Source organism: Erpetoichthys calabaricus, chromosome 7 (genome assembly GCF_900747795.2).
Source record: "Erpetoichthys calabaricus chromosome 7, fErpCal1.3, whole genome shotgun sequence".
Classification (NCBI taxonomy): domain Eukaryota; kingdom Metazoa; phylum Chordata; class Cladistia; order Polypteriformes; family Polypteridae; genus Erpetoichthys; species Erpetoichthys calabaricus.
The window spans coordinates 168,446,010-168,473,540 of record NC_041400.2 but is presented as its reverse complement, the minus strand read 5'-3'; the positions used below and the strand labels follow the sequence as shown (position 1 = coordinate 168,473,540).

The following is a 27,531-nucleotide window of genomic DNA, read 5'->3' as shown; positions in this document are numbered from 1 at the left end:
CAAAACGTTCATTAAGTAATTCTTATGATCACATGGCTATAAGAAGTTTTTCCATATGATACAACCACAAGATAGTAAATATTTGGTTTCACAGGAAATAACCGGGGTGTGACTTCAATCAAATATCCCTTCTAAGGCCGAGCCTCAACTTTCTTCATTGGATGAGAGGCTCGTGTCCAGCTCCCAGTGACCAGAAACTTGTATTAACCACGCAACCGCTATTAATGAAAAACAATAGATGGGCGTAATTTCCATGCACTTCAGTCTCACCTCCTGTCTGTTGGATACAGCTCCACAGTAATCACATCCAGAGAATTCCATGCAGAAATTGTAAGGCCATTATAAAGACACAGCATCCCAATCATCATGGATTCACTGGTTCCAAACCACAGGAAAAAACAGCTTATTCCAGAAAGGACCATGGAGCCACCTGATGAAAAGAAACAAGTCTTCAAACAAACTTTTTTTTGTTTTGTTCTTTTAGTAGTGAACACAACTCAAGCAAGTCTTCAGGAACAGTGAAATAAGAAGTAAATAAGAACTTGAAAAAGGCATAAACAAACATACAGTTCCATCTTACTAGTTCAGATAAGAACAGTTGTGATTTAGGCCTAAAGATTTCAAAAAAGGCCTATAATAAAAAAATATATGTAAAGTGGATTTGCAAAGTATTCAGACATCCTTCACTTTCTGCACACTTTATTGTGGTGTCGATTTAATTTTAAATGGATAATTTCCTATTTTTTCCCAACAGTCTACACTCAGTAACTCATAATGACAAAGTGAAAAGCTGTTTTCAGAAAGGTTTGCAAATTTATTAAAAATCAAAAACTAAAATCTTTCATTATTATTAGTATTCACATCCTTTGCTGTGACAATCCAGATTGTGGTCAGGTACATCCCATTTGCTTTAATTCTCCTTGAGATGTATCTGGAACTTGACTGGAGTCCACATGTGGCAAACTGCATTGACCAGACATCATTTAGAAAGGCACACATGTACTTATATGTGGTCCACAATTCATACTGCATGTCAGGACAAAAAACAAGCCTTGAAGTCCAAGGAACTCTCTGCAGACCTCCATGGTAAAACTTTGGTGAAGCATAAATAAGGGCATGGGAATAGAACCATTTCTATAGCTTTGAGAGTTCCATGAGATCAGTGTTCCTTAATAATTGGAAAAAGGAAGAATTTCAGAACTACTTGGATTCTTCCTAGACCTGGTCATCTGGCCAAACTGAGTAACTGGGCAAGACAGGCCTTCATCATGGAGGTGACCAAGAACTCAATGGTCACTCTAACAGAGCTTCAGAAGTCCTCTGCTGAGATGGGAGAACATGTCAGAAAAAAAATCATCTCAGCAGGCATTTAAAGGACATGAGGAAAAATAATCTCTGGAATGATGTGGGAAAAATTAAACTCTTTGGGTAGAACTCCAGGCACTGCTCATCACCAGCCTAATACCATCAACTAAGGTGAAGCATGGTGGTGGCAACATGATGAAGTGCTCCTCAGCTACAGGAACAGGGAGACTAGAAAGGATGAATGCAACCAAATACAAAGAGAACCTTGAAGCAAACCTGCTCCAGAGTGCACGTGACTTGAGACTGAGGCGACGGTCCACTTTTCAGCAAGATAATGACCCAAAGCATGCAGGCAAGACAATGCCAGAGTGGCTTCAGGATTGGTCTTTAACTGACCGTGAATGGGCCAACCAAAACCCAGGTCTTAAACTCCAAAGAACATCTATGTAAGATGGTAGTTTACAGATGTTTCCATTCCAATCTAACAAAGCTTCAGAGGATCAGCCAGGAAGAACGGGATAAACTGCCCAAATCCAGGTGTGCAACGCTTATAGTGACTTACCCAAGAAGACTTGCAGGGGTAATTGCTGCCAAAGGGACTTCTACAAAATGCTGAATTAAGGGTCTGAATATTTACATGAATGAGACACTTCATTTTTTTGTTTTAATAAATTTGCACACATTTTCTTTTAACTCTATAATTATAATAATAATTCATTACATTTATATAGAGCTTTTCTCAGTACTCAAAGTGCTATGCACACAGGGAGGAACTAAACCCACAATCTTCTACAGTCTCCTTACTGCAAAGCAGCAGCACTACCACTGCGCCACCTGTGATTATGGGCTGTTGAGAGTAAATTGATGGGCATAAATGATAATTTTCTCCATTTAAAATTAAATCTACAACACAATAAACTTTGCAGATTGTGAAAGGGTTTAACTATTTTCTTAAACCACTGTATATATGGTTATGGACAATATGGAAAATAATAAAAATACAAGGGTTGCCCAAAAAAACAACACTTTCTAAACTTCAATCAGAATTAACAAAAACAGTCTGAAAAATAATTCTGTGGTTAATTTGAAATGTCTGAGTTGATCTAGGGTATTAAAAATGTGCACACATTGGGTCACATAAAGTTAAAAGCAGAGTCGGTCAATGCATTAGGCGACACATTCGGCCACTTAGGGCGCTGTCATCCGTGGCGTGCATTTTGGAAATCCCCATGTGATGTGCTATGGAAACCAAGGGACACCGTTTTGGTAGCTGAAGGGGCGCGTAATCTGGTCACCGCCTAGAGCTCCACATAGGTTTCGACTGGCAATTGGTTAAAAGCCTAGTTTATTCTTGACACATCTGCACTAGGTGTGAGGGACACATTGCGAAAATGACATCAGATTTTGGAGACACAGAAATTTTTCTAATTATGTGATGGCTGTGTATTTAAAATGGTGAATTTTTAAGAGAGGTTGGTTATGTGGGTGCCAGAATGTTAAACAAAGGGCTGAATATGGTCATCAAAATACAAGGAAGACGTGCAAAAACATTTGAAATGTATCTGCTCAGGTCCCACACTCATGAGAATATTACACACGCTCATCCTTCACCGCTTCTGGTCCATAGGTCTGACACTCAACCTTCTCCTTTTCTTCCTCTTGAAGTCAGTAGTAGCGGACACAACTCTTCTTCCATCAGCAGACTCACACACCCTATTCTGTGACATTACTAGCTATGTGAGACTGACCAAACACGGTCACGATTTGACTACTAGACATCAACATGCTGATCGAAAGGGGGTGTAACAAGTATAGATGTGTTTTGGTCGCTCACCACGTGCACGCTTTGCCAGTTTTTTGCAATAAGTATAAATCAGGCTGTCGATTACTAAACTTTGCAGGAAAAGCTTGTCCATATTTTCTTTTCTCATCGATTATCACTAGGGATATAACATGAATTTATCACTTTGAACTGGAGAGCAAATGGTGCTCGATGGACTGTTATGATCCAACTTGAGGAAATAGTGATGAGTGCAGGATTCAGACTGGTACAAGAAGTAGGTAGCTGCTCTTGTTTCTCACTGGTTCAAAGCCGTTTGCAGATGACAGAGATTAAAGTGGCAAACATATCTACTTATCCAATAAACATTTTCAAACAGCTGAAAAATAAATAGCAATAGAAAATTGTGCTGGAAAACATTGTGGAAAAATCTTTTGCAAATTTTGACTCTAAATGTTTTGGAAAATAGAGGCGGAAAGACTGCGGTGGGTTGGCATCCTGCCCGGGTTTGGTTCCTGCCTTGTGCCCTGTGTTGGCTGGGACTGGCTCCAGCAGACCCCCGTGACCCTGTGTTCGGATTCAGCGGGTTAGAAAATGGATGGATGGAGGTGGAAAGACCCAGCCTTCTTGATCTAATGGAGTATCAGATAACGGTAGCCATGCTACCTGCCATGTAAATTTTACCATTGGTTGTGCCCTGACATTAACTAAAGTTCTTTTATCTTAGGAGGCTTATGTGTCGGTTTGGTTAAGGCAGCGTTTCTCAACCTTTAAGAACTTGCGACCCGAGTTTTCATAACAGTTCGTATTTTTGAAAGGAGCCCACTAATACCAATTTGTTCTTTTTAATTAATGATATATCATATCATAGTAGGTATTATACCTACTTAACTTTTATCGACATTTATCTAACTCTATATTTATTTTTCTAGTATCAGAATGTAGTTTAATTTAATTTGTTTTGGTTTCAATAGATGTATTTTTCATATTTTTGATTCTTGTTTTCTTTTTTTCACATCTTCGCGCCCCCCTTTTTGTTACTTCATGCTCTCCTAGGGGGGCCCGCCCCACAGATTGAGAACCACAGGGTTAAGGTGTCTTAAATGTTGTGGTAGCTGAGACTGGTGTTATGTTTCTTAATAGCCAGACTTATTATTTCTGATGATACTTTTTTAAATTTTACAAAACTAAGTGTATCTTTGTAAAAAAGTAAGTTCTAATAAGTCAGAACATGCACATACCTAACATGGTTAAGCGACCAATCTTGTCCATTAGTAGTGCGGATACAATATTTCCAGGAAGAACCGCAAGAGTTCCAAGGAAGTTCACAAAATAAACCCAGTAGGCACTGTAGTCGTCATCAAAGGTGATTTGACAGCCTGTTTTGTTCTCTGAAAAACTACTGCTCTTTATTACAGTGTCAATGAGCTTGGATTCATCAATGTCTAGTCAAAAGGGAGAAAAAAAACAATGATACTGTGAGTACATTTTCATCAAGTTCAGAAAGGATCAGACTTTCACAGTTTAAGCTAACAACTCATGGGGAAAAACAGTGAAACATGGAACAAAATATACAGCATTCCAACGCACCTATATTAAGGTACAGTTTTACATCGATGAATCTTTAGGAAATTAAAACCCTGAAACCGAGGGGAAGAAAAAGGAATTTTTCACCCTAGAACTTTATAGACCACTTGTTTAGCACCAAGGTAGCAGTCCCCGTCATAATCCTGTCGCTTTTGAGGATATATTGTACATGGGGCCTATGTGGAGGAAATTTCTTAACTTGGAACAAGGCAGAAGCCAACCTGCCCTGACCAAAGGAGCTCTACATCCAACTAACGAGTGAAGAAGCCACTAAGAAAAATTAAGCCATATTGTTATGGTGGCAGCATTTTCTATTACTTTTCAGCGCCATCATGTATTACTTTTGTTTATAAACCTTAAGTAAATGGGGACGGCCAGGTTGGCATCCCAAAAACTTACCTGTGTATCAACATGAATTTCTCTTGGACGATCACAATCTCGCAAAAAGGATGGCTTATAAGAAAAGTAGTGTTTATTATTGTAACTGTGCTCTGATTACCCAATCACAAGCTACAAAGGTGCCCTCACCAGACATCAAATGAAGCAGTGCTTATTGGCTCTAGATATAATCAGCTGTTCATGTAGGATTTCCATGAAAGTAACTTGGCTGCACTGTGCAAAGATAGCCCTGGTAAACAAGGAGTCAATAAAGACCTACAGGATCTTGCCATTGAAGAAGACTGATCAGGAGAGGAACAGGAAAGAATTTCAAAGGACTTACATGTGTATCATGGAACACTTACAGCATGTTGTTTAATTTTTTAGGTGTGTTTATATAAACTTTTGCCAAAATTTGTTCTCCATGGAAATTTGTCAGAAAGTTTAAGGCTACTGTGAGGGACAGCTGAGAACCTTACCCAGCCGGGAAGCTGTCAGCATGGAAGGATAGGAGGATTCCCACAGGGCAGGGGTGTCCAAACTTTTTTCAAGTAGGGCTAGATTTGATAATGTGAAAGTGCCCAAGGGCCAACAACCCTCAATGATATTATTTTAAACAATAAAAGATGCGTATGAATATTTTGTTATTTAATGTTGTCATTTTCACACAGCAAAAGAATAAAATATGCAAATTTAAGCATTTAGATATACAGATCATGGCATACAAGATATCTGAATTTCTACCAGAAATTGAAAACATTCAGAAACTCTATAAAATACAGCTGTGTCTAATTCTGATAACAGTGCAACAGGTAAGCTATTGACACTATTGTGAAGGGTGAAACTGGGATCTGGATTTCAGTACACAGGCCAGGGGCCTCATGTATAAATGGTGCGTATGCACAAAAACGTTGTGTAAGCTGGTTTCCATGCTGAAATCGCGATGTATAAAACCTAAACTTGGTATAAAGCCACGCACATTTTCACGCTAGCTCAATCCTTGGTGTACACAAGTTCTCTGCTCGATTTTGCAAACTGCAGGCACCCAACATCAAAGTAGTGCTTTTGTTCCAGTGTGGTTTCCCTTTCTTTTTTAGATCCACATCCCTGATGCGGTTTTATCATATACACTGAAATTAACCTCATATTGTTTATTAGTTTGATTGTAATTAACCTGTAACAATATAATGGTCCACAGAATGGCCAAACTATTCTAAATACCATAGCTGCTTTAGTGTTGTTACTCTCACTGAACCTTCTTCTACTTTCAGCTGCTCCCGTTAGGGGTTGCCACAGCGGATCATCTTTTTCCATATTACTCTCACTGCACCACTCAGACTATTTATCCCACTGTATCTGAGTGTGGAATCACAGCTCTACAGTAGCTGATCGGAAAGAGAATTATCAGTATGCAGCATCAAGCACAAGCTGCCTCAGCCATGCTGCCTATTTGAACTGCTCTCATACGGCAAACGCTACAGAGCCTTTCCTATACAGACCTCGCGGTTCAGAAACAGTTTCATCCTAAGAACTATAAACGCACTCAATCAGTCCATCAAGTGCTCCTTATAGTACTGTGAGGTACTTATTACCTCACTGTAAACTTGTGATACAGTTATAATATTGCACAACCTGCGCCACTTTATAAAGCGCGTATTTACATATGATGACCGTATCATTTTAAGATGAAATGCAGCAAAATATGTTTACTACATCATACAGCTAAAATGTTAATATCATTTAAATAATCTATATTTTTAATAATTAAACATGTGAGGACACAGTGTCGCAGCGCTAGCAAGGAGCTGGAGCCCTGCTGTTTCTGCCTCCCACTGTGTTCTTGCTGGGTCTGGCGTGACACTGGAAAGATAGATGGATAGAATAATTAAACATGTACTGCAAAGATATTTCAATGTTCCTTAAAAATTTTGAAGGATCAGAGTTCTAAGCTTACAGATGGCTTAACGTCTATTACTGAGCTGATTGTGTGGTGATTGGGTATTTGGAGAAAGAGAAGCAAGGACAGGAATTGGGGGTTAGTATGTTTGAAAGAGACAGTACTGCTGCAATAAATTATTTCATCGAAGGTTGCGCACAGCGCAGCAAGCATCTTGTGTGAGGCATGAATAATCTCTGGATGGGGCGACAGTTTGTCACTATAACCATCACCGCGCCACCGTGTTCCCATGTTTAATACATGCTTTAACTGATATGATATGAATACTGAAATGATATTTTTACATCTCAGTATTTAAATTATTCAGAGAACTGTAATATCACGAATGTACTGGATTCTATGTCCAGTCGGAGGAAGAGAAAGCCTGTTTAAGAAGCACGTAGTGATTCATACACATAGAGCACATAGAAGAACACATACAAAACAAAGCATTTAACGTGCTACTTTAGTTATGATGGGATTTGAGAAACTAGTAAATTAAATGATTTTAAGATGAAGTTTATGATGTTCTACTTTAATGACAAAATAAACTACGTGATTAAAGTGGAAATTTCAAAATTAAATTTGGCATTTCGAGTTTTTTTCTCACTGTGTCCCTATTTTTTTTTCATTTCTCTGTACCCTAATAAGCTTTCATATGACACACAGACGGTGCACTACAACTTGCCTTTTCACGGTGACTTTGATATCTGACAACTTCTTTTTTATTTCGGGTACTGTGCGACTTTGTGAACTTGAGCTTTCTAGTTTCTCTGACACTCTATGTCACTCAATCAACTTCCTTTTGTTGTTTGTACCGCTGTTTAAACCAACAAATAGTAAGTTTTTCCTTGACTCCACTTGGTATTCGCTGAAATTGTTGTATTTTCCCCCATGCTTTTGTCGTTGCCTTTTCAAAGAATACTGAGTTTAAGGGCCATTTATATTAATTTGCATATTCAAAGGGGCATAATTCTGGGAGGAGTTAGGGAGTGGCAGTAGGTGCATGCACGTGCGTTACTTTTCATGCTGACCAGGATTTATGGAGCGGAAGAATGTGGAAGTTGGCGTACGCACAGATTTATGCATCTGGGTTTTTGTCCATACTCCATATTTTAGTGTGAATTCTATGCACAGCGTTATGCATGAGGCCTCAGGTCTGGTTCGAGAGCAGTAGTAGACATGCGTAAAATGTCATGTAGGTGGGAGTCACTAAGTCTTGATCTCAAGCAGTTCTTGTTTAAGTTCAGAACAGAGAAAGTTTGCTCACACAAATATGTAGAGACATATTCTTTGCAAATGTTCGCATTTCTGGAAACTTGCCTTTATTCAGCTGCCAGTAAAAAGGCACGAGAAAGAGCTTGATGGGACCGTAACTGTTGTCACACCCGTAGCTCTCCTCCATTTTTGTTTTGCCACACTGCTGGTGCTGGCTGCTGACAGCAGTGCTAAATCCTTGCGAAAGGAAAAAAAACACATGAATCTGATTGTTCTCGTTCATGTCGTATGGCCATTCATGGTATCCGATCTAGAAACACATATGAAAGTAACTCAAATCTGATTTGAAAAGATCAGATTTCTGTGTCCACTTATTCCTAAAAACATCAAATTTGTGTCACAATAAGGCAAAAAATCAGATCTGAGTCACTTCAGCCTGGTAATGTGAATGTAGTCAAGGTACATTTTTTTCTCTTTACAGTTTTTAATCTTTTTGCTGTCTTTACAACATTATTTTGTTTATTGTGTTAATTAATTATGTTTTGTTTTTTGCTCTTTTGGCGTTATATTTAATGTATATTATTTTGTCTAATTTGTGGTTTTTGTAATTCAGAGGATTAGTGTCAGGAAGACCATCTGGTTGCAAACTAGCCAAAACCTTAATGATGGAATCAATCCAATCAGATTTGAGAAATGCTAGGGTGTACCCCATTGGTGAAGAACATGGTCCTTGTCTGACCCCCACAGGAAGTGAGTGAGGGTTACTGGGCCCAGATAAAGAAATTAGTCAAAAAGAAACAAAAGAAGAAGACAGAGTAGGGGAAACTAAAGGGTTAGTTAAAGGTAAGAGTGGTGGCACTGAATGTTGGGGAAATGACTGGGAAAGGAAGGGAGTTAACAGATTGGATGGAAAGAAAGAATGTTGAATATGGAATTCTCATCTAGAAGACCTTGAGCCAACTGGGGACCAATGAAGTTGTCATCACTTCAGTTTATTTTTGTTATAGCACTTTTCACTGAATGCAGGTGCGGAGTGTTGTGACAAGTAAACAGGTACAAATACAAACTTTACAAATTATATAAAGACACAAATTTCTTTAAACATAGTAAACAAAGTAGTTTGAAACCGAATAACATAAATGGCCCCAGCAATATCTGTCCATTAATGAACTGTTGAACTATGTCATTCCCCCCCGACCCCACCCGTTAACATAGAAGAGTGCCGATCTGGAGAAAGTGGTCATTACACTGAAATTCAGTCAGGGACAAGACACCTGCACTTATTCTGAAGGGTATTGATGAATGGGGCAGCCCCTGACTCCCCAGTTCTTTACCCATCTTTCTTGCCTACTATTCATACAGTAAGCCATTTTGCAATACTTAGATGAAAATAATGGAAGAATAGATTAAAGTATGGGAGATAAAAATTCACATTTATTTGTAATAAAAAAAAAATACCTGTGTTGAAGAAATGTGAGTATAATATTGTGCAGTTTCTGAAGTAGGTACCCACTGAAGTAACATCTTCAAATTCGCAGTTCTTGAACACACAGTTTTCAAAGGTCACTGATTTGAACTTCATTTTATAAAATCTGTTTAAGAGTGAACAGTTTGGTTATTAGCATTCTCAATCCTGTTTTATATTGACAGAATATTTAAAAAATAGGTGACAATTACCAAACTCACCAATAAGGGAGTGAATTGTGAAAATGTGTTAAGGTAAGGTAAGGGTGTGTGTACAGCGATATATAAAATGAATATAAATACAGGAATCTTAAATTCTTTAATAAAAAAATAAATTACTGTATGAACCAAATAATGATAAATGGTAATGATGCACTAAACATCTCACTTTTTATTATAATTAGCTATTATTAGTCCTAAAACCTCTATGACCTCTGGTTTCAGAACATCTGGATCCTCTGAAGTTTCCCTATCAGACACACACCGGAGTGGAGGATGCTCTCGTCTACAAGCTTCACACAGCCGGCCCCACAGTCAGAATGATGGTCTTTGTCTTTTCCAGTGCATTTAACACCATTCTGCCTCATCAACTGGGGAAAAAGCTTGAGGCTTTGAATCTTGATGCCTCTACAATCTCCTGGATTGTGGACTACCTGAACAGATATGTGTCAAAAATGGTGATGTGTAATGCTGGAGCACTTCAGGGAACTGTCCTGTTTCCCTACCTGTTTATGCTTTACGTAACAGACCTTCAGTACAATACCAGCACTTGCCACCTACAGAAATGTTCAGATGACTCCTCCATCATAGGCTGTAATAATAATGGAGATGAATCAAAATACAGGAAAGTTGTGGAGGACTTGGTCTTGTGGTACAGGGAGAACCACATGGAACTCAACATCAGCAAGATAGAAGAACTGGTGGTGGTTTTATGGCCTGTGAGTCACCATTTGATGGAGAATGTGGAAGTGGTGTAGAGCTACAAGTACCTGGGGTTTCACATAAACAGAAACTGGACTGGTCTGACAACCCAAGATGGGCCACAGCAAACAGTTACGCATACACTGATAGGAGGGCAATATAACGACAGAGGAGCTACAAGTACCAGGGGTTCACATAAACAGTAAACTGGACAACACAGTGGCTCTGTACAAGAAGGGCCACAGCAGACTGTACTTCCTAATGAGACTGAGGTCTCTCAGCTTCTGGAAATGTTCTATCAGTCCATAGTAGCCACTGTATTGTTCTACACTGTGGTCTCCAGGGGAAGCAACCTGAGCACAAAAGACATAAATGCCTGAACAAACTTATCAGGAGAGTCTGCTCCATCACAGGGCGAACCCTGGATACACTGGAAGCAGCTGTGGAGAGAGGATGGTGGCAAAATTGGATGCCATCATGACAAATCCCATCCATCCCCTCCAGGGGGCACTGTTTTGGAGCACATTTAGCCACAGGCTCAGTCCACTACAGTGTGCTAAAAACACCTCTGGGGGTCTTTTCTGCGCACTGCTATGAGGTAATTCGATATTTCTACTCAGTGTACTGGTTAAGTTTAACATTATTAATTTGTTAATTCATGGATTGATTGATTGATTGGCTGTATTATTTATCCTGTGAGTCTGTATTCTTGTTTTTTTTATGTTTTTGCTGCTGTATGCATCTGTGTTTCCCCTTAGGATTAATAAAGTTCAGTCAGTAATTATCCAACTCGCTATATCCTAACACAGAGTCACGGGGGTCTGCTGGAGCAAATTCTAGCCAACACAGGCTGCAAGGCAGGAACAAACCCCGGGAAGGGCGCCACCCCACCACAGGGCACACACACACACACACCAACACACCAAGCACACACTAGGGACAATTTAGAATCGTCAATGCACCTAACCTGCATGTCTTTGGACTGTGGGAGGAAACCCACTCAGACACGAGGAGAACATGCAAACTCCACACAGGGAGGGCCTGGGAAGCAAACCCGGGTCTCCTTACTGTGAGGCAGCAGCGCTACCACTGTGCCGCTCATTAATAAAGGTAATCTAATCTAATCTATTTTATTTTCTATTAATTTGAGGCTATCATCCAATTTCAATACATATTAAAAAAATAACAATACATGGAAGCATAATACACATGATGTTAACCCTGCTGATCTGAGGCCCCTGTAGTTTCTTATCCTTTGTGAGGGGGCTATATTTCAAATATATTCTAATTAAACAACAAAACAAAATCTGCTTCATTGGTACATCAGAGACAAAGTTGAGGTCTTTTTAAAATTTCTCTGGACAAGCAAGAAAAATCAAAAAGCGCAATAAATCAAAGAAATGTTCTGGGCCAGTACCTGTCATTGGTGTATTCTCCATTAATGTGGATCTGGTTTTCCAAAGTGAAGTTGAATGTCATGTTGGCTACGTTTTCCCCTGTGAAGTTTTTCATTTTTGATGCGTATTCATCAGCCTGCAGATGCTTGATGACATCTGGAAACCAGACGGACAATCCGTAGTAACTGTGCAAAACAATAACAAAAAAAGAATACTTCTGTGCGGAGTTTTCTGCATTTCTTTGTATTCCCACTCCTTTTTTGTGTTGTCATTGAATGGTGGAACTCAGCTAAACACATTAAGCTTTCTGAAGGAAGTACAATACAATGTGAAACAGAAGTGCAGACATTTCATAGCCGTGGGACAAAGTCAATGCCAGTCATTGCCATAGGCCACTTCAGACTGACATTATCATAAATTGAATGCAGTTGCACTTACAAATAATCACATGCTAATGCAAATCTCAAAATATTATTCAACATCATGTTAAGAAATTGAATTGCCTCTGCTGTCAATCAAGAATTTATGAGAGTTCAGTTAAATGAGTCGAAGACTGCATTTAAGTAATTGAACATTTGCATACAAGCACATCCATAACATTAACATGTGTCATATTTTTCTGCTTGTGTATTTGGAGATGGCAGCACAGGCAGAACCATAAAAAGAAAAGAATGAGGAATTCCAGATGCCTCAAAACATGTTCTGCTTTCCTTCAGATGAAGACAGGAAGCCTGCTGAAGAACATCCAGCACAAGAGGGTCTCAGGACGGGGATCAGGTGACACCACACCCTGAAATGTTCCCAAGAAGTTGATTGACCTTCCAGTCACATAGATCTGGAAAAGGTTAGAAGTCCAGGCAAGGCAGCTAGCAGTTCAATGAATCTGGAAGAACTCTGCCTGTGGTGCAGCCTGGCCGAACAGAAAGGACAAACCTATCCCTAAGAATTTGGACAGATCTCGTAATTTGGACAGAGAGTCACGTAACTGCATGAATTTATGAGTTAATTGGATGCATCCACTGCTGATAACTGGTGAGAAGCTTGTCTAATTTGGTCTTTGCTACACTACTTGGTGTTTAATAAACATTCACCCTTTATGTGAGAGTGGCTATTCAGCTTCTTGAGATGTCCTCCCGAGTCACAAATAACATACAAAAAAAAAAAAAAAAATCCCGAAACACATTTAATTGAGTTCAGAATAGCAGGGGCTGGAACTTATCCTGGCAGCAGTGGGCATTAGGCAGGATGCAGTATTGGACAGGGTAGTAGTCCATCACAGGCTTTAAGTTTATATAAGTATTAGGAAACTCAAGTTGCTTAAAAAATTCTTTTATAAAATCATATTATACACTTTTATATCTTGCTCTAGCATCCGCCATTCTGACTCAAATTCAGCTGTACATTCTTACCCAAAAGACAGCGTAAACCAGACGATGGCCAGCTTGATTGTGTTGTCTTTCACTGGGTAGTTGAAGCACCTCATGAATGTCACCCAGATCTAGAAAAGGAACAAAAGCAGTTTATCTCAGGCTGACATATTTTAAAGAGCACAGGAGGGCAAAGGCGTGTGGCTCTCATGTTACATTCCTGGCAGTGCCACCCCAAGCCAAACTGGGACCCTAAGCAGAATGTTCTTGGACTCCCCACAACCCTGAATCACTACATTAGTATTTCTTATAACAGCTTTAATGTGAATAATAAAAATGAAAATAATTAATAAAAAACAAAGAATCCCTGCGTGGAGTTTGCATGTTCTCCCCGTGTCTGCGTGGATTTCCTCCGGGTGCTCCGGTTTCCTCCCACAGTCCAAAGACATGCAGGTTAGGTGGATTGGCGATTCTAAATTGGCCCTAGTGTGTGCTGGGTGTGTGGGTGTGTTTGTGTGTGTCCTGCGGTGGGTTGGCACCCAGCCCAGGATTGGTTCCTGCCTTGTGCCCTGTGTTGGCTGGGATTGGCTCCAGCAGACCCCCATGACCCTGTGTTCAGATTCAGCGGGTTGGAAAATGGATGGATGGATGGAAAAACAAAGAAGCACACATCATAGACTTAATTATAAGTTTTAATGTCAAATACAAATGCTTTTCTGAAAATGATCAAAACTTGAAAGTGAACATTTAGGGTTTTCTTCAGTCACTTTGTTGCATATCACAACAGCACACGTCTACATTTTCTGGAGGCAACGTCATTTATGTGGTGTGGTGGACGGCTGGGTTCCATGCCCAGCCGGGACGCCCCTTTGACCCTGGGACCATGAGATGCACAATACGTCCCCCAGAATGCATGGTGGCAGCCCTCCTGGATTACATCGGGGCCACAGGTGTGGGACTTCAGGGCTCAGCCCTGTTGGGCTTCATGGCCCCCACCGGGAGGAGATGCACGGCTTAACGAGCCCCTGTGGGCTGGAATGCAGAAACACCCGGAAGTGCAGCCTAATTAAGTCAATGAGCACCTGGAGCACTTCTGGGTGGGCTATAAGAAGAGCCTGTAGCCACTACTCGAGGTGCCAGAGTTGGGAGGAGGAGGAGGATAACGCTGCCTGGGAGGAGTGGAGGAAGAAGAGTGTGTCTTTGGTTGTTTTTCTTTTGGTGTGTTTTGTCTGTGGGTACGAGGAAGGCGTAGCCCACAGACGAAGAAAATAAATCTTTGTGTTCATTTTTATACGTGCCTCCGCTGTTAGTCGGCGCCAACCAAGTGCTTGACACATGACATGACAGCTTCTGTGTGAGGCCTGAGTGGAAGCTAATGATAGCCGAAGTCATTGTGCAATGGATGGCCTCAGGAATGTCGTGAAAAACTTCACTCAGCAGCTGTAACTGGGAGGGTTGCTGCAATCCAGAAGGCAGTCCATAGATGTCGACTTTAATGGTATTCAATGGCAATGATATACCAGTTGATTTGTTTCCTTTATAAATCAAAGCCAAATTAGTAAAACGGTCCAGGGTATCAATGTGCTATTATTTCTTTCTTATTTGATCAAGCCAACAGTATCATGTTGTAGGAGCACTTCTTAAATTGCTTACAACTCCCAGCACTCCCAACAGTGTTGTGCCATTGGGCAGATTCAGAGGACACAGGGAATGCTGGGAAGAAAGATAATTAAGCAGTCTCTTTAAAAAGAAGCCAAAAAGACACAGAGAGGTTTGCGATCATCTGTGTATATTGGATTACAACTACAATCACCTTTGCAACACAGGTTCATTCTGGATTGATGTTCTTGTCCTGTGCCTGCTTGTTCTTTCAGTTTCATCGAAGTTGGCAAATGTCTTCATCCGTGGATCACTCCCAACCTACTTCTACAGATCTTCATACAACAACTCAAACAGGGTAGGAAAAAACTTTAATAACATTCAGAAAACTGTTCACTTGGCATCTCATTTCATTCTGACATCTGCACCTGTTGTACTGGACTGTGTCGTAAGCGTTGATTGTTTATCGTCTAGCGCTTACTGTTTCGTTAGGTTTCTTTTGTGAAGTGTTTGTAAATTATTATTGCCATCAGGGGAACTGGGGAGGGCTTTTGCATATGCATTGTTTGATATTGTGTTTTATTTCATTTTTTTTATTTTTTATCATTTGTCTTATATATACTTTATTATCCTTATTATAACTTTATTATTTATTTATTCCGTGTCTCTATGTGTCAGTGTGTGCATGTCAGGTCAAGGCTGGATGTGTTCTTGGGGTTGCCACAGTAAAATAAATAAATCACTGTGAACGATATGAATCTTAGCATCCTTATGACTGCCACAATGTGACATGTGATACAATAACAACAATAGTAATAGTACAATTAACAATACTACTACAACTAATAATAACATATCAAATACTATTAGTACTACTACTACTAATAATAATAATATAAAATAAAACTACTACTACTACTACTGAACATCCCTCCATCCATCCATTATCCAACCTGCTATATCCTAACTACAGGGTCACGGAGGTCTGCTGGAGCCAATCCCAGCCAACACAGGGTGCAAGGCAGGAAACAAACCCTGGGCAGGGCACCAGCCCATCACATGGACTACTGAACATACCTAATAAATGTACTTAATTCAGTAAATACAGGGTCAAAATGAAGCTGAGTACTTAGATGTTTTAAAAATGAACACCTCCACCTTGCACTGCTTACAGGCAGTCTCTGCACACTCGGGTTCTCTCATTGCTCACAACATAGAAAAGGAAGCCACTTCTGAAGATCTTTGTAATCCTGGTGTCACAGGTTCACAGCTGACCACAAGCAGTTACCACAGTGCAAAATGAGTGACCTTGGATGGACCATGGTGTGATTCCATGACAATTCAGTTAGTGTAGTCGTCAGGATTTGCACTGTGGTTGAGTGCATTGTAGTGGCGGTGCAGCACAAAAGTGTGAAACAGAACTCAGGTGACGTCACCAAGAAAAAAACTTGTCTCTTTATGCCCGAGAATAAGTATTCACATATTGCTCACAGAGAGGAAAAGGGAGCTGCTACTGAGGGCCTTTGTGTTGCAGGTTTGTGGCTGACCATCAGCAGTTACCAAAGAGCAAAACGTGCAACCTGGGATGGATCATGGTGTGATTCCATGATAAAACGAGGTGCTGGATCAGTGAGGAAGCAGTCTAACTGTACCGCTGAGGTGGATTTTCATCCTTTTTGACATATAGGCACATTATAAACCTTCCCAGGACAAATGTCTGTACTTGAAAACTTCATGTAACTCCTTGTGATGTTCTCATTGTTCTACAGTGTAAACTATCACGGTAGACTTTTTGTCCAACTCCCACATTAGACAATCAGGTTTTACATGGCAATAATACCAGGAGTACATGAATTGGATTCAGTGTGTTGTAGAATGTTATCTCTAAATATAAAAAGTGACAAAACGTTCAGCATTCATCCATGCACAGGCGAAATGTTGTCTGGTGTGCACTAAAGAGGGCTGCAATGTGTGAAGAACAAAGGCAATAAGAAGTCCAAAGAAACAGGGATGTAAGGGGTAAAATGTCAGATTACCAAAGGCCACAAGAACCATAAAGAAAGACAGTTGTAAGAGCTAGAATGTCCAATGAAAAAAGGCAGCAAGATACACAAAGAAAGATGGACATGAGGGCTTGCATATCCAGTTAACAAAGGTTTCTAAATGCACAACAGACAGACTTACAATTGTATCTGTTCTACTAAATGGCCATTTTGTTGAGCTAGTGCTATGTAATTGTGGATATTGTGATAGACAGGCGGGGACCTGGCCCCAACGGGAGGCCTGGAGAAGCAGGGGACCGGGAGAGGAGCAATTCCTTCCCCAGGACGCAAAAGGGCAGCCATCCTGGATTGTGTGGGAGCCACAGAACTGGAAGGCTCAACCCTGTGAGGATCCGTGGCCACCGCCAGGGGGCGCCCGAAGGACTAAGGAGCCTTGGGCTGCAGCACTTCCGCCACACCAGGAAGTGCTGCAGGGAGATCATCAGGGAGCACCTGGAGCACATCCGGGTGCATTATAAAAGGGGCCACCTCCCTCCATTCAGTGAGTTGGAGTCGGGTGGAAGAGGACAGAGCTGTGAGGAGTGGATTAGAGGTGGCAGAAGAAGGAAAGAAAAGGACTGTGAGTCTTTGCGCACTGTGTTTGTGTGGTGTTGTGTGTAGGAAAAGAGATGTCTGTCTGTGTCATGTCTGTCTGTGTCCGGGCTATCTTTTACAACATATAAAACAGGTTTCAAATTTAAAACAGCTTGTCAGGAGTTCAGAAGTTCTCTTGAAAACTGCGATGAAGTATAAATCCTAGAATAAATGCATTATGCTCAGCAAGATAACAAGAACATTTGAGAAAAAGCTGGGAGAAAAACGTCGATGTCAAAACTAAAAAAAAAAAAAAAATCGAAAACCATGAAGTCATTTACATCGTTACCAGTTCTAAGTCATTTACATCGTTACCAGTTCTAAGTCATTTACATCGTTACCAGTTCTAAGTCATTTACATCGTTACCAAGGCCTTGTTATGTTGTTATGCTAGTGGGACTAACAAGAATTGTAAATTTTTTGTTTTTATTTCAAGAAGGACCAGCAGATAAGACATAATCAGAAATGCCAGAATAGACAGGAGAGTCAAAAATCAAAGTCAAAATATAGACAATGAAGGGTCAGCACCAAAAAAGATTATATAGAATATGGAATTGAGAATAAATATATTCAAGAAAAAGGTTTTTGTATCCATAAATTCAGATGATGAAGCAATCAAAAAGATCCACTGCATTGTAATCAGTGTCCCGATTTGGCAGGAAAACAGAAAACTAGATAACTAGTAACTTGAGTAAACTGGGATATGTAAACAAAAGGCAAAACAAATGTAAATAGCAATAAATGAAGCAACTGAAACTCAAATGAGAGGCCAAAATCACAGTCAAATAACAGGCAATAAGTCAAAAAACAGGTAGGAGACGAAGGGTAATCACTCGAGAAGTCAAAAACGTAAATACGGTTTAATCCACATATCGGACAAGGCTCAGTGCAAAAGGCCGAGGTTTTATCTCATTTGCTGATTAAATGAAGGTCACAACCCCATAGACCATGTTCCTAGAAACGTGGAATGTGACCCTGATAACGGTTAACAAAATGACTTCCATAACAGGAAAAGGCCATAAAACCTCAATTTTCAACCTAAATCATGACAATGAGGAGGTTATGACCTAACACCATGGGCTCCAGCCTAATGACGAGTTAAACAAATAGGGCCATCCATTAACAACCAAAATGGTGGCGTCGACGATGCCCAGTATTTCACAACACAAAAAATAAGCAGTGATTCAAAAACAAACTTTAGAATTTGATTGCTATCCTTTAAAAAACAAAATGCATATGAGAATATACCTTTCAATATGCAAACACATATAAAATATTTAACCAACATAATTCATGACAAAACTGACAAACATAAACCAGACAACCAAAAATAATAGGATTTAAAGCACAAAAAGGGATGTTTTTGAATCTGCAAACTCGGATAGTAAATGAAGCTTACGATGACCTTTTAAATGCATCGCCTCATTGACAAAGGTCACGACCACCTCAACAATATGGGACGTTTTACTAGGGACCTGAGCACAAAATGGTGGTGAGTGTATACAAACAAAATGGCAGCAAAAACATCCATCCATCCATTTTCCAACCCGCTGAATCCAAACACAGGGTCACGGGGGTCTGCTGGAGCCAATCCCAGCCAACACAGGGCACAAGGCAGGAACCAATCCTGGGCAGGGTGCCAACCCACCGCAGGCAGCAAAAACAGCCAACATACAATACAATACAATACAGTTTATTTTTGTATAGCCCAAAATCACACAGGAAGTGCCGCAATGGGCTTTAACAGGCCCTGCCTCTTGACAGACCCCAGCCTTGACTCTCTAAGAAGACAAGGAAAAACTCCCAAAAAAACATAAATTCATTAAATCAAAATGAAGCTATCAGTTGCAAAACTAACGATAAATTCAGATTTTAGACTATAAAAAAGCCCAAAATGACTCCAAAAACTTGTGAAAAGGTGAATGAAATTCTGTTTAAATTTAAATCAAGAGCATATTCATAACAAAATGAACGCATGCGAGACAGATAGACAGAGTGCAAGAGCATACGTGACAGCAGGAGTGGCTGCACTATGTAAAACAACTGTCAGGGACACTATGTTTATTGTGCCTTACTAACATCATGCAGTCTAAAGGACAAAGATTGAATTGTTCTGTTTAAAGAAATGGGACCAGGAGATGAATAGAATGAAATGGCAAAAACAAAAGAGTAGTCAAATTACTGGCAAGATACTGTGACTGGGGGGCAAAAAGACCAAAGTACCAAAAGAAAAAAGGTTCACAAAATTCATCTGCACCGACAACTAAACTGGAGTGAAAAAATAAGACTACAAAATGCTTCTTCTTTATAGATGTGATATGAGCAGAGTGGTGGCTCTCAGGCTTGGGATTTGTGCCAGCAATCGGAAGATCTTGTAAACACCAAAAGCGACTCTACTCATCTGTTGAGCCCCTGGGCAGAGGCCCTTAATCTGCAGTTGCTATGTTCTGGGTATGACTTAAAGGGAAAACGTATGGGTTGGTGGCAGGATTGATAAAAAAAAAAAACTCACACACTATCAGTGCATGCTCCCAACCCTCTCTCATACATACTATATTTTCACAAAATGGCAATACCCATAAATTAAAGGGTTCCCAAAATGGTGATCCATCCATCCATCCATTTTCCAACCCGCTGAATCCCAACACAGGGTCACGGGGGTCTGCTGGAGCCAATCCCAGCCAACACAGGGCACAAGGCAGGAACCAATCCCGGGCAGGGTGCCAACCCACCGCAGGACACACACAAACACACCCACACACCCAGCACACACTAGGGCCAATTTAGAATTGCCAATCCACCTAACCTGCATGTCTTTGGACTGTGGGAGGAAACCGGAGCGCCTGGAGGAAACCCATGCAGACACGGGGAGAACATGCAAACTCCACGCAAGGAGGACCCGGGAAGCAAACCCGGGTCTCCTAACTGCGAGGCAGCAGCGCTACCACAAAGCGCAAAATGGTGATAGATGGTCAAATTTAAAATATTGTAAAAATGAAACAAAGTGAATTCTTATCAGCACACAAAATACATAACTGAGTTTAAATCAGAATGGTCACAAATGAGGATCACAACAGCATTTGAACAGGAGTGCTAGATGACTGTATAAAAATCTAACTAATTAAAATGAAGGATGAAGCCTCTAAAGACTGCAGCCTCTCTACTGACAGTCCATTAAATGAATGGCCATATCTTTTGCCCCAGTCCCCCATTTTTATAGCTAATGCTCATTTTTTTTCAATTTGCACCAATCAGCCCCTTGTTATTCAGGTACCAAACTGACCCAACAAAGACAGAGTGTGATGGCCCTTTAGAACACACAATCATTTAAAGCTTGTGTTTTTATGTTTTTCACGTCTTATGTTCAACAGCGGATGCTTACCCCTCTCAGCTCGGTACGAACTCGGACGATGCATCTTGAAATCCAATTTCCGGTCTCAGACTGGATTTCAATCAGTTCATCGATCTGTTTAGGAGTCTTGATTCTGTTAACCTAAAAAGGTAAAGAAGTATTATATATTCCTGAAAAGTACTTAATATATACGTTATTTAAAGGGATACAATTAAAACTGCAAACTAAATCCAGGGTAGAAGGGTTACTTAAACTTACATCAACTTCTTATAACTGTAATCACAATGGTGGCGCTACTAACACATTTGTTATAATTGCAGAAATAAATGCTGTCAATATGTCTGAAGTAATCAGAAATAATTACTAATGTTTATATTTCAGTTCCAAGATGGTAACTGACATTTCATTGTTGTTTTTTTTTCAAAATCTGTTAAAATTGCTATCTGGTCTACATGGGGAAAATGGACAAAAAAGACAAAATAAACCTAAAAACCAACCACATGTTGAACTAGAATCTTATAAGCAATGATAACTACTCAGAAATAACATTTTAAATATTTTATTGTGAAATAAACTTTTCCCAGGTTTCTTTGTAATGTTCGACATTCCACACATCCATTTACTATCTTATATTCTTGTTGATCAGGGTTCATAGTGACCCAAGGGCAATATTCACGGAGAAGATACAAGGCCTACAAGGCATGGTTGAACAACGCAGCCTCACTTGTATCAGGCAAACTTGCAGTCACCAGTTTAATTGACAGAATGGTCCTGAAGGAGACCCTCAAACAAACAGAGAAAGCAAATTCTACACTGAGGATACATTAGACGGGAAATTAAATGACAGCCCAAGAAATTTACAGCAGAATTCAGAGGACCACAGAAGTCTACTCAGTGGGTAGGGATCTTTGCATTTTTAAGTGCTGTTAATATATTATCTACCAATAACGGTGTACTGCACAATAACGTGCAGTGAATACACTTAACTTATAGTTTTCATTCTCTTTCTCTGTACGTTTAGCATTCGTTTGCTCAGAGGTTGATGTGCTTGCTCTTTCCTGAGCAGCTTTTCATTTCTCCACCCTAGTGGCCCGGTTCTTCCCTTCTTCCGTCGGCATCTTTTTGTATTAAAACTGATGAAGTCAGTTTTTGTGTTGCAATTACTTAGTACATTTTTCTTAATTTTTCACTTAAGCTAGCACTTAAGTGTTCAATCTGCCTCAAGAATGATTTAAGATATGAAGAGGTAGAGGAAGTGACAGCGAAGGTGGTAGGGATGAGAACGACGCCCGTACTCATGCTCCGCATGGCTGCCCTGCTGCACGCTGCCGAGAGTTGATTCTACAATAAAATATAATAAAAATAGAGTAATAAAAATCATCACCATGAAAGCGGACAGTAGATGTCACGTAGTATATGTGTACCAAATTTCAGGTGAATAGTTCAAACAATTTGTGAGCTAAAGGTGATTTAAAATCCTGGACAGACAAACGTTCAGCCACAGTAGCGTATTATATAAGAAGATATGTGTATGTGAGAGTTTTACCAAATAGGTAAGTATGCACTGTATGTCCAGTTCCTCCACATCATTCAACATGAGAGTTTTACTGTCCTGTAAGCAAGTATAAATCAATGTGAGACTTTTACTGGGGAAGTAAGTAAATATTAATCAATACAACAGTTAAACTGGGTAGGTAAAAAATTATCAGTCAACGTGAGAGTTTTACAGGGCAAATAAGTATGTATGGCCTGTCCCTGTGCATCAATTAACATGAGAATTCTACTTGCTAGTTAAGTAAGTATCCATCAACGTAAGAGTTTTTCTGGGTAAGTAAGTATACTTGTTGTCACACACATGTGAGTAGGAGGCAGCTGAAGGGCTTAAGTAATGGTAATACCACATCCGACCAGTGGTGGCGGGGTGCACTAACTGTTTTTCTCAGTTCACTGCAGACCGTTCCCGAGAAATCCTGCCAGGTTCCAGTACCTCAGAAGACGTCACTTCTGGATCCGGCCCCCTCGATGACATCAATTCCGGGTCTGGCTCCCTTGATGACGTCACTTCCGGGTCCAGGGACCTCGATGACATCACTTACTATATGGGCTTTAAAGCCGCCCTATTACCACCAAGAAATCACTTCTGTTTTGGACTCAGTATTGCGAACATCGCTGTCAATTTAAAAACCTTTTTCAGCCAGGGATATTATACGGGTGGCTGCCCCAAACCTTTTTATGATGTCTGGTCTGTGTTTTTATCACACTGTCCAGTCCCTCTGCATAAATTAAGGTGATAGTTTTACTAGTTAGCTAAGTATCAATTACTTACATTACTCAATTACTACTCAATTACTTATCAGTTTTACTAGGTAGGTAAGAAAGTCTTGTCCTCACAGGTGGCGCAGTGGTAGTGCTGCTGCTTTGCAGTAAGGAGACTGTGGAAGACTGTGGGTTTGCTTCCCAGTTCCTCCCTGTGTGGATAGCGCATTGAGTACTGAGAAAAGTGCTATATAAATGTAATGAATTATTATTATTAAAGTATCAATCAACAACTTTTACAAGGTAGATGAGTATGTATGTCCAGGCCGTCCACAACAATTAAAGAAAGATTTCTACTAGATAAGTAAGCAAGTATGAATCAAAGTGAGAATTTTACAGAATAAGTAAGTATGCATGTCTAGTCCATGTGCATCAATTAATGTGAGAATTTTCTTGGTAAGGTAAGTATCTATCAATATTAGAGTTTTACAGGGCAAGTAAATACGTATGTATTTCTAGTCTCTGTGCGTCGATCAACACGAGAGTTTTACTGGGTAGGTAAGAAAATATCAATCAACATAAAAGTTTTACTGTCTAGGTAAGTAAGATCAATTAATCAAAGTGAGAGTTTTACAGGGTAAGCACATATGCATGTCCAGTCCCAGTGCATAAATTAAGTGCACCATCTACCCAAAGCACCATGATGTTCCAAAAATGATGGATGGATTAAAAGCCGGAAGTCTGTATGACCATCAGCATCAAGTGACTCCGTGAGAACCCTAACTACAAAGAGGACTATTTCATTTATGTTAGGTAGAATGCTCAGAGGGGACTGGGAGGTCTCGTGGCCTGGAACCCCTACAGATTTTATTTTTTTTCTCCAGCTTTCTGGAGTTTTTTTGTTTTTTGTTTTTTCTATCCACCCTGGCCGTCGGACCTTACTCTTTTCTATGTTAACTAATGTTGCCTTATTTTAATTTCTTATTTTGTCTTTTATTTTTCTTTTCTTCATTATGTAAAGCACTTTGAGCTACTTTTTGTATGAAAATGTGCTATATAAATAAATGTTGTTGTTGTTGTTAGAATTTTACTGGGCTGGTAATTAATTATCAATCAACGTGAGAGTTTTCTTGGGTAGGTAAAGAAATATCAATCAACAGGAGAGCTTTACAGGGCAAGGAAGTATGTATGTCCAGTCCCTGTGCATCAATTGATGTGAGAATTTTACTGGGTAGGTAAAGAAATATCCAACATCACAAGAGTTTTACTGACTAGGTAAGTAAGTATCAATCAAAATGAGAGTTTTTTCTGGGTAGGTAAGTATACCTGTCCAGTCCCTCCTCATCAATTAAGATGAGACTTTTACTAGCTAGGTAAGTAAGTTATCATTCAATGTGAGAGTTTTACTGGATAGGCAAGAAAGTATCACTCACTGTGAAAGTTTTAGAGGGTACGCGACTATATCTATCCAGGCCTTCCACATGAATTAATGAAAGATTTTTACTGGATCTGTAAGCAAGTATTAATCAAAGGGAAGAGATTTACTGGCTAGGTGAGCAGGAGTGTTTGTCTAGTATCTCAGTACCAATCATGTACTACATACGTTTTACATGCTGGCTTTCTAGTGCTTGGTGCGCCTCATTCATGTTACATCTTGCCTCACTCCTCAATGTATGTATTCATGTACAGAGAGCTCCATATGAGCAAATGCATTATATAGATAGATAGATAGATAGATAGATAGATAGATAGATAGATAGATAGATAGATAGATAGATAGATAGATAGATAGATAGATAGATAGATAGATAGATAGATAGATAGATAGATAGATACTTTATTAATCCCAATGGGAAATTCACATTCTTCAGCAGCAGCATACTGATACAAAAAATAATATTAAATTAAAGAATGATAATAATGCAGGTGAAAAACAGACAATAACTATGTATATGTGTGTGCACTGAAGTAAATGTCCGCATCGAATAAAAGTTTATGCAAATTTAATTCCTTAGAAATTCCATGTATGAGAAACTAGGAGAAACGTTAAAGTTTTCACTCCGAATGTAGTTTATTGGGAAGCATTTGGTCAATCCTGAAACTAAAAGCCAGTGGAAGCTTAGTTAAATAAATCTCAAGGGTCTTCAAAATAGGAGGTTTGTGGGGAAGAACACAGGGAGGCCACATGTTCTACCTGGGTAATGCTTTGCAATTAGCGGATGCCTCAGCAAACATTTTACATGGCGTGGGTTTAACTAGTAATTTATATGAGGGTCAAAAATTATTCACAGTCTAGTTATATTAAAACTTCTGTTGGCAGCACTGTCTTATCAGCACTTTCCATATGAGGTCCCTGTCTCCCCAGTCACTGCTGTGCAGGTGTGAACGTGTTATGTCAGATTATTTGTAACTGCGGATGCGAGAAAAAATGGCTGCCCCACTTGTGATTTGCACGAAATAAGAGCAACGTGCAGTTGTTAGTTTTTCGTGCTGAGGGTGTGTTTGGGGTCAATATTTATCGAAGACTTTCTTCACAGTATAGAGAAAGTGTTTTGTTATGAAGAAGTTTGCATGAATGGATAGAGAAGTTCACAAGAGTCACAAGAGTCAGCCATCAAGGAGGAGCTGGATGCCCGTCCACATCCATGACTGACAACAACATTGAGTGGGCACGTGAAATGATTCTGTTGAATAGACGAGTGACAGAAGATGATGTGGCAAATCATTTGCAAATCAGCTGCCTATGCAATAATCCACGACAGACTTGGGTTTTGAAAGAAGCCCTACGAGGATGAAGATTCACGTCTGATGAACAGATGAAGACAGCAGTGCATTCGTGGCTCACAACTCAGCCTAAAATATTTTTTAATGAAGGAATATGAAAGCGTATTGAAAAGCAAGGAGATTATGTCGAAAAATTATTTATTTGTCTTTTCTGAAAGTTGATTAAAATAAATTCTATAGCTGGAGTGTGAATAATTTTTGACTCACCCTCATACAATTGCCTGATACTTTTATCCAATGTCATTTAGAAAATCAGAATGCACTGCAGCAACAGTACCCTCCATAATGTTTGACAAAGACACAATTTTACTTGATTTACTCCCCTACTCCACATCTTAAAATTACAAATTAAACAATTCAAATGTGATTAAAATGCACAATACAGAGTTTAATTTAAGAGTCTTTGCATACATTTCATTCATACCATGTTGAAAATGACAACACTTTATTTGCTTGGTTCCCCCATTATTTGCAGATACTTTTACAATAGGTTAAGTGATCACACAATGTACCCCTCTTCTGGGAGTAATGCATCGTATTGACGTCAATAATGTGTCTCAATCAATACAGTTTAGAGGGAACAATAAAGTAACATCCTTATATGTTTCCTTTAAGCTGCTGCCTGATCATTACTCACCGTGAAGACCTTTTCTGGCTGCCCACGAGCTCTCATGTTGGTGTCGTGAATTTGTTTCAGAATCATCCAGGCTTCGTCATGCTTTCCAACCTATTCAGTAAAAAGAGAGATTATTTAAATTAGCCCAAATAAGCATGTGTTCACATTGTCAATTCAAAGATTAGAGTCTCATTATTCAGCACACCCACTTCTCAGCCTGATAAAAACACTCTGTGAAAACCCACCTCATGAAAATGTGTGCTTAAATCGACACACTTGCTTCTGTTTGGAAAGAGGATTACAGTATAGCATTAAGTGATAATGGTCCTTGATAAATAAGATCTGATCAAAATGTTGGCATAGGTTTAGAATATTTTTTACAATGTGTGAAGTGGTTTGACTAAAGAAAATTAGTTTAAAAAATCTAGTGTAAAAAAATAAAAAATAATTGCCAATATTGTGGGATACCCATGAAGAGATGTCACTGTTTCTTATGCTAATATTAAATGTGACATTACATATCTTCTGTCAATGGTTTTTGTATATTGTGCAGTGTACACCATCACATTAAAGTAAATACAACAAATATACCTCAATGGCAGGTGCCAGGAGAGGCGTGGAATCTACATGACAGATTTTAAAGAACGGGTTTCTGAAGGAGCTATATAAATAAAATATGGATATACCAGCAGGGCACTAAACATTGCATTACTCACAGTTAAATATCAAAAGGACTTCACAAAAGATGACTGATAGACACCAAGACTGCAGGCAACAGAGGGCCAGGAGAGTAAACAAAATTCCACCAGGTGACGATTGAGCTTCTGAACTTCACAAGAACAGAAATGGGACCAGGACAATGGGGGGGCGGGGGTAACATTTAATAATTTAACAGAGGTCCCTCAGTCCTCTAGCAGCGGGGAGGCCCACACAGT

General features: G+C 39.6%; 1 protein-coding gene across 1 annotated transcript in view; it reads right to left on the bottom strand.

Moving 5' to 3' along the window:
- sv2ca (synaptic vesicle glycoprotein 2Ca) overlaps nucleotides 1–27,531 on the bottom strand; it is a 305,314-nt gene that overhangs the window by 13,150 nt on the left and 264,633 nt on the right. The window contains exons 6-12 of the mRNA XM_028805696.2: nucleotides 26,618–26,707; nucleotides 20,971–21,081; nucleotides 13,396–13,484; nucleotides 12,007–12,171; nucleotides 9,663–9,796; nucleotides 4,327–4,530; nucleotides 271–430 (exon numbers count right to left, since the gene is read on the bottom strand). Coding sequence (XP_028661529.2) covers nucleotides 271–430; nucleotides 4,327–4,530; nucleotides 9,663–9,796; nucleotides 12,007–12,171; nucleotides 13,396–13,484; nucleotides 20,971–21,081; nucleotides 26,618–26,707 — 953 coding nt within the window. The remainder of the gene's footprint in view (nucleotides 1–270; nucleotides 431–4,326; nucleotides 4,531–9,662; nucleotides 9,797–12,006; nucleotides 12,172–13,395; nucleotides 13,485–20,970; nucleotides 21,082–26,617; nucleotides 26,708–27,531) is intronic.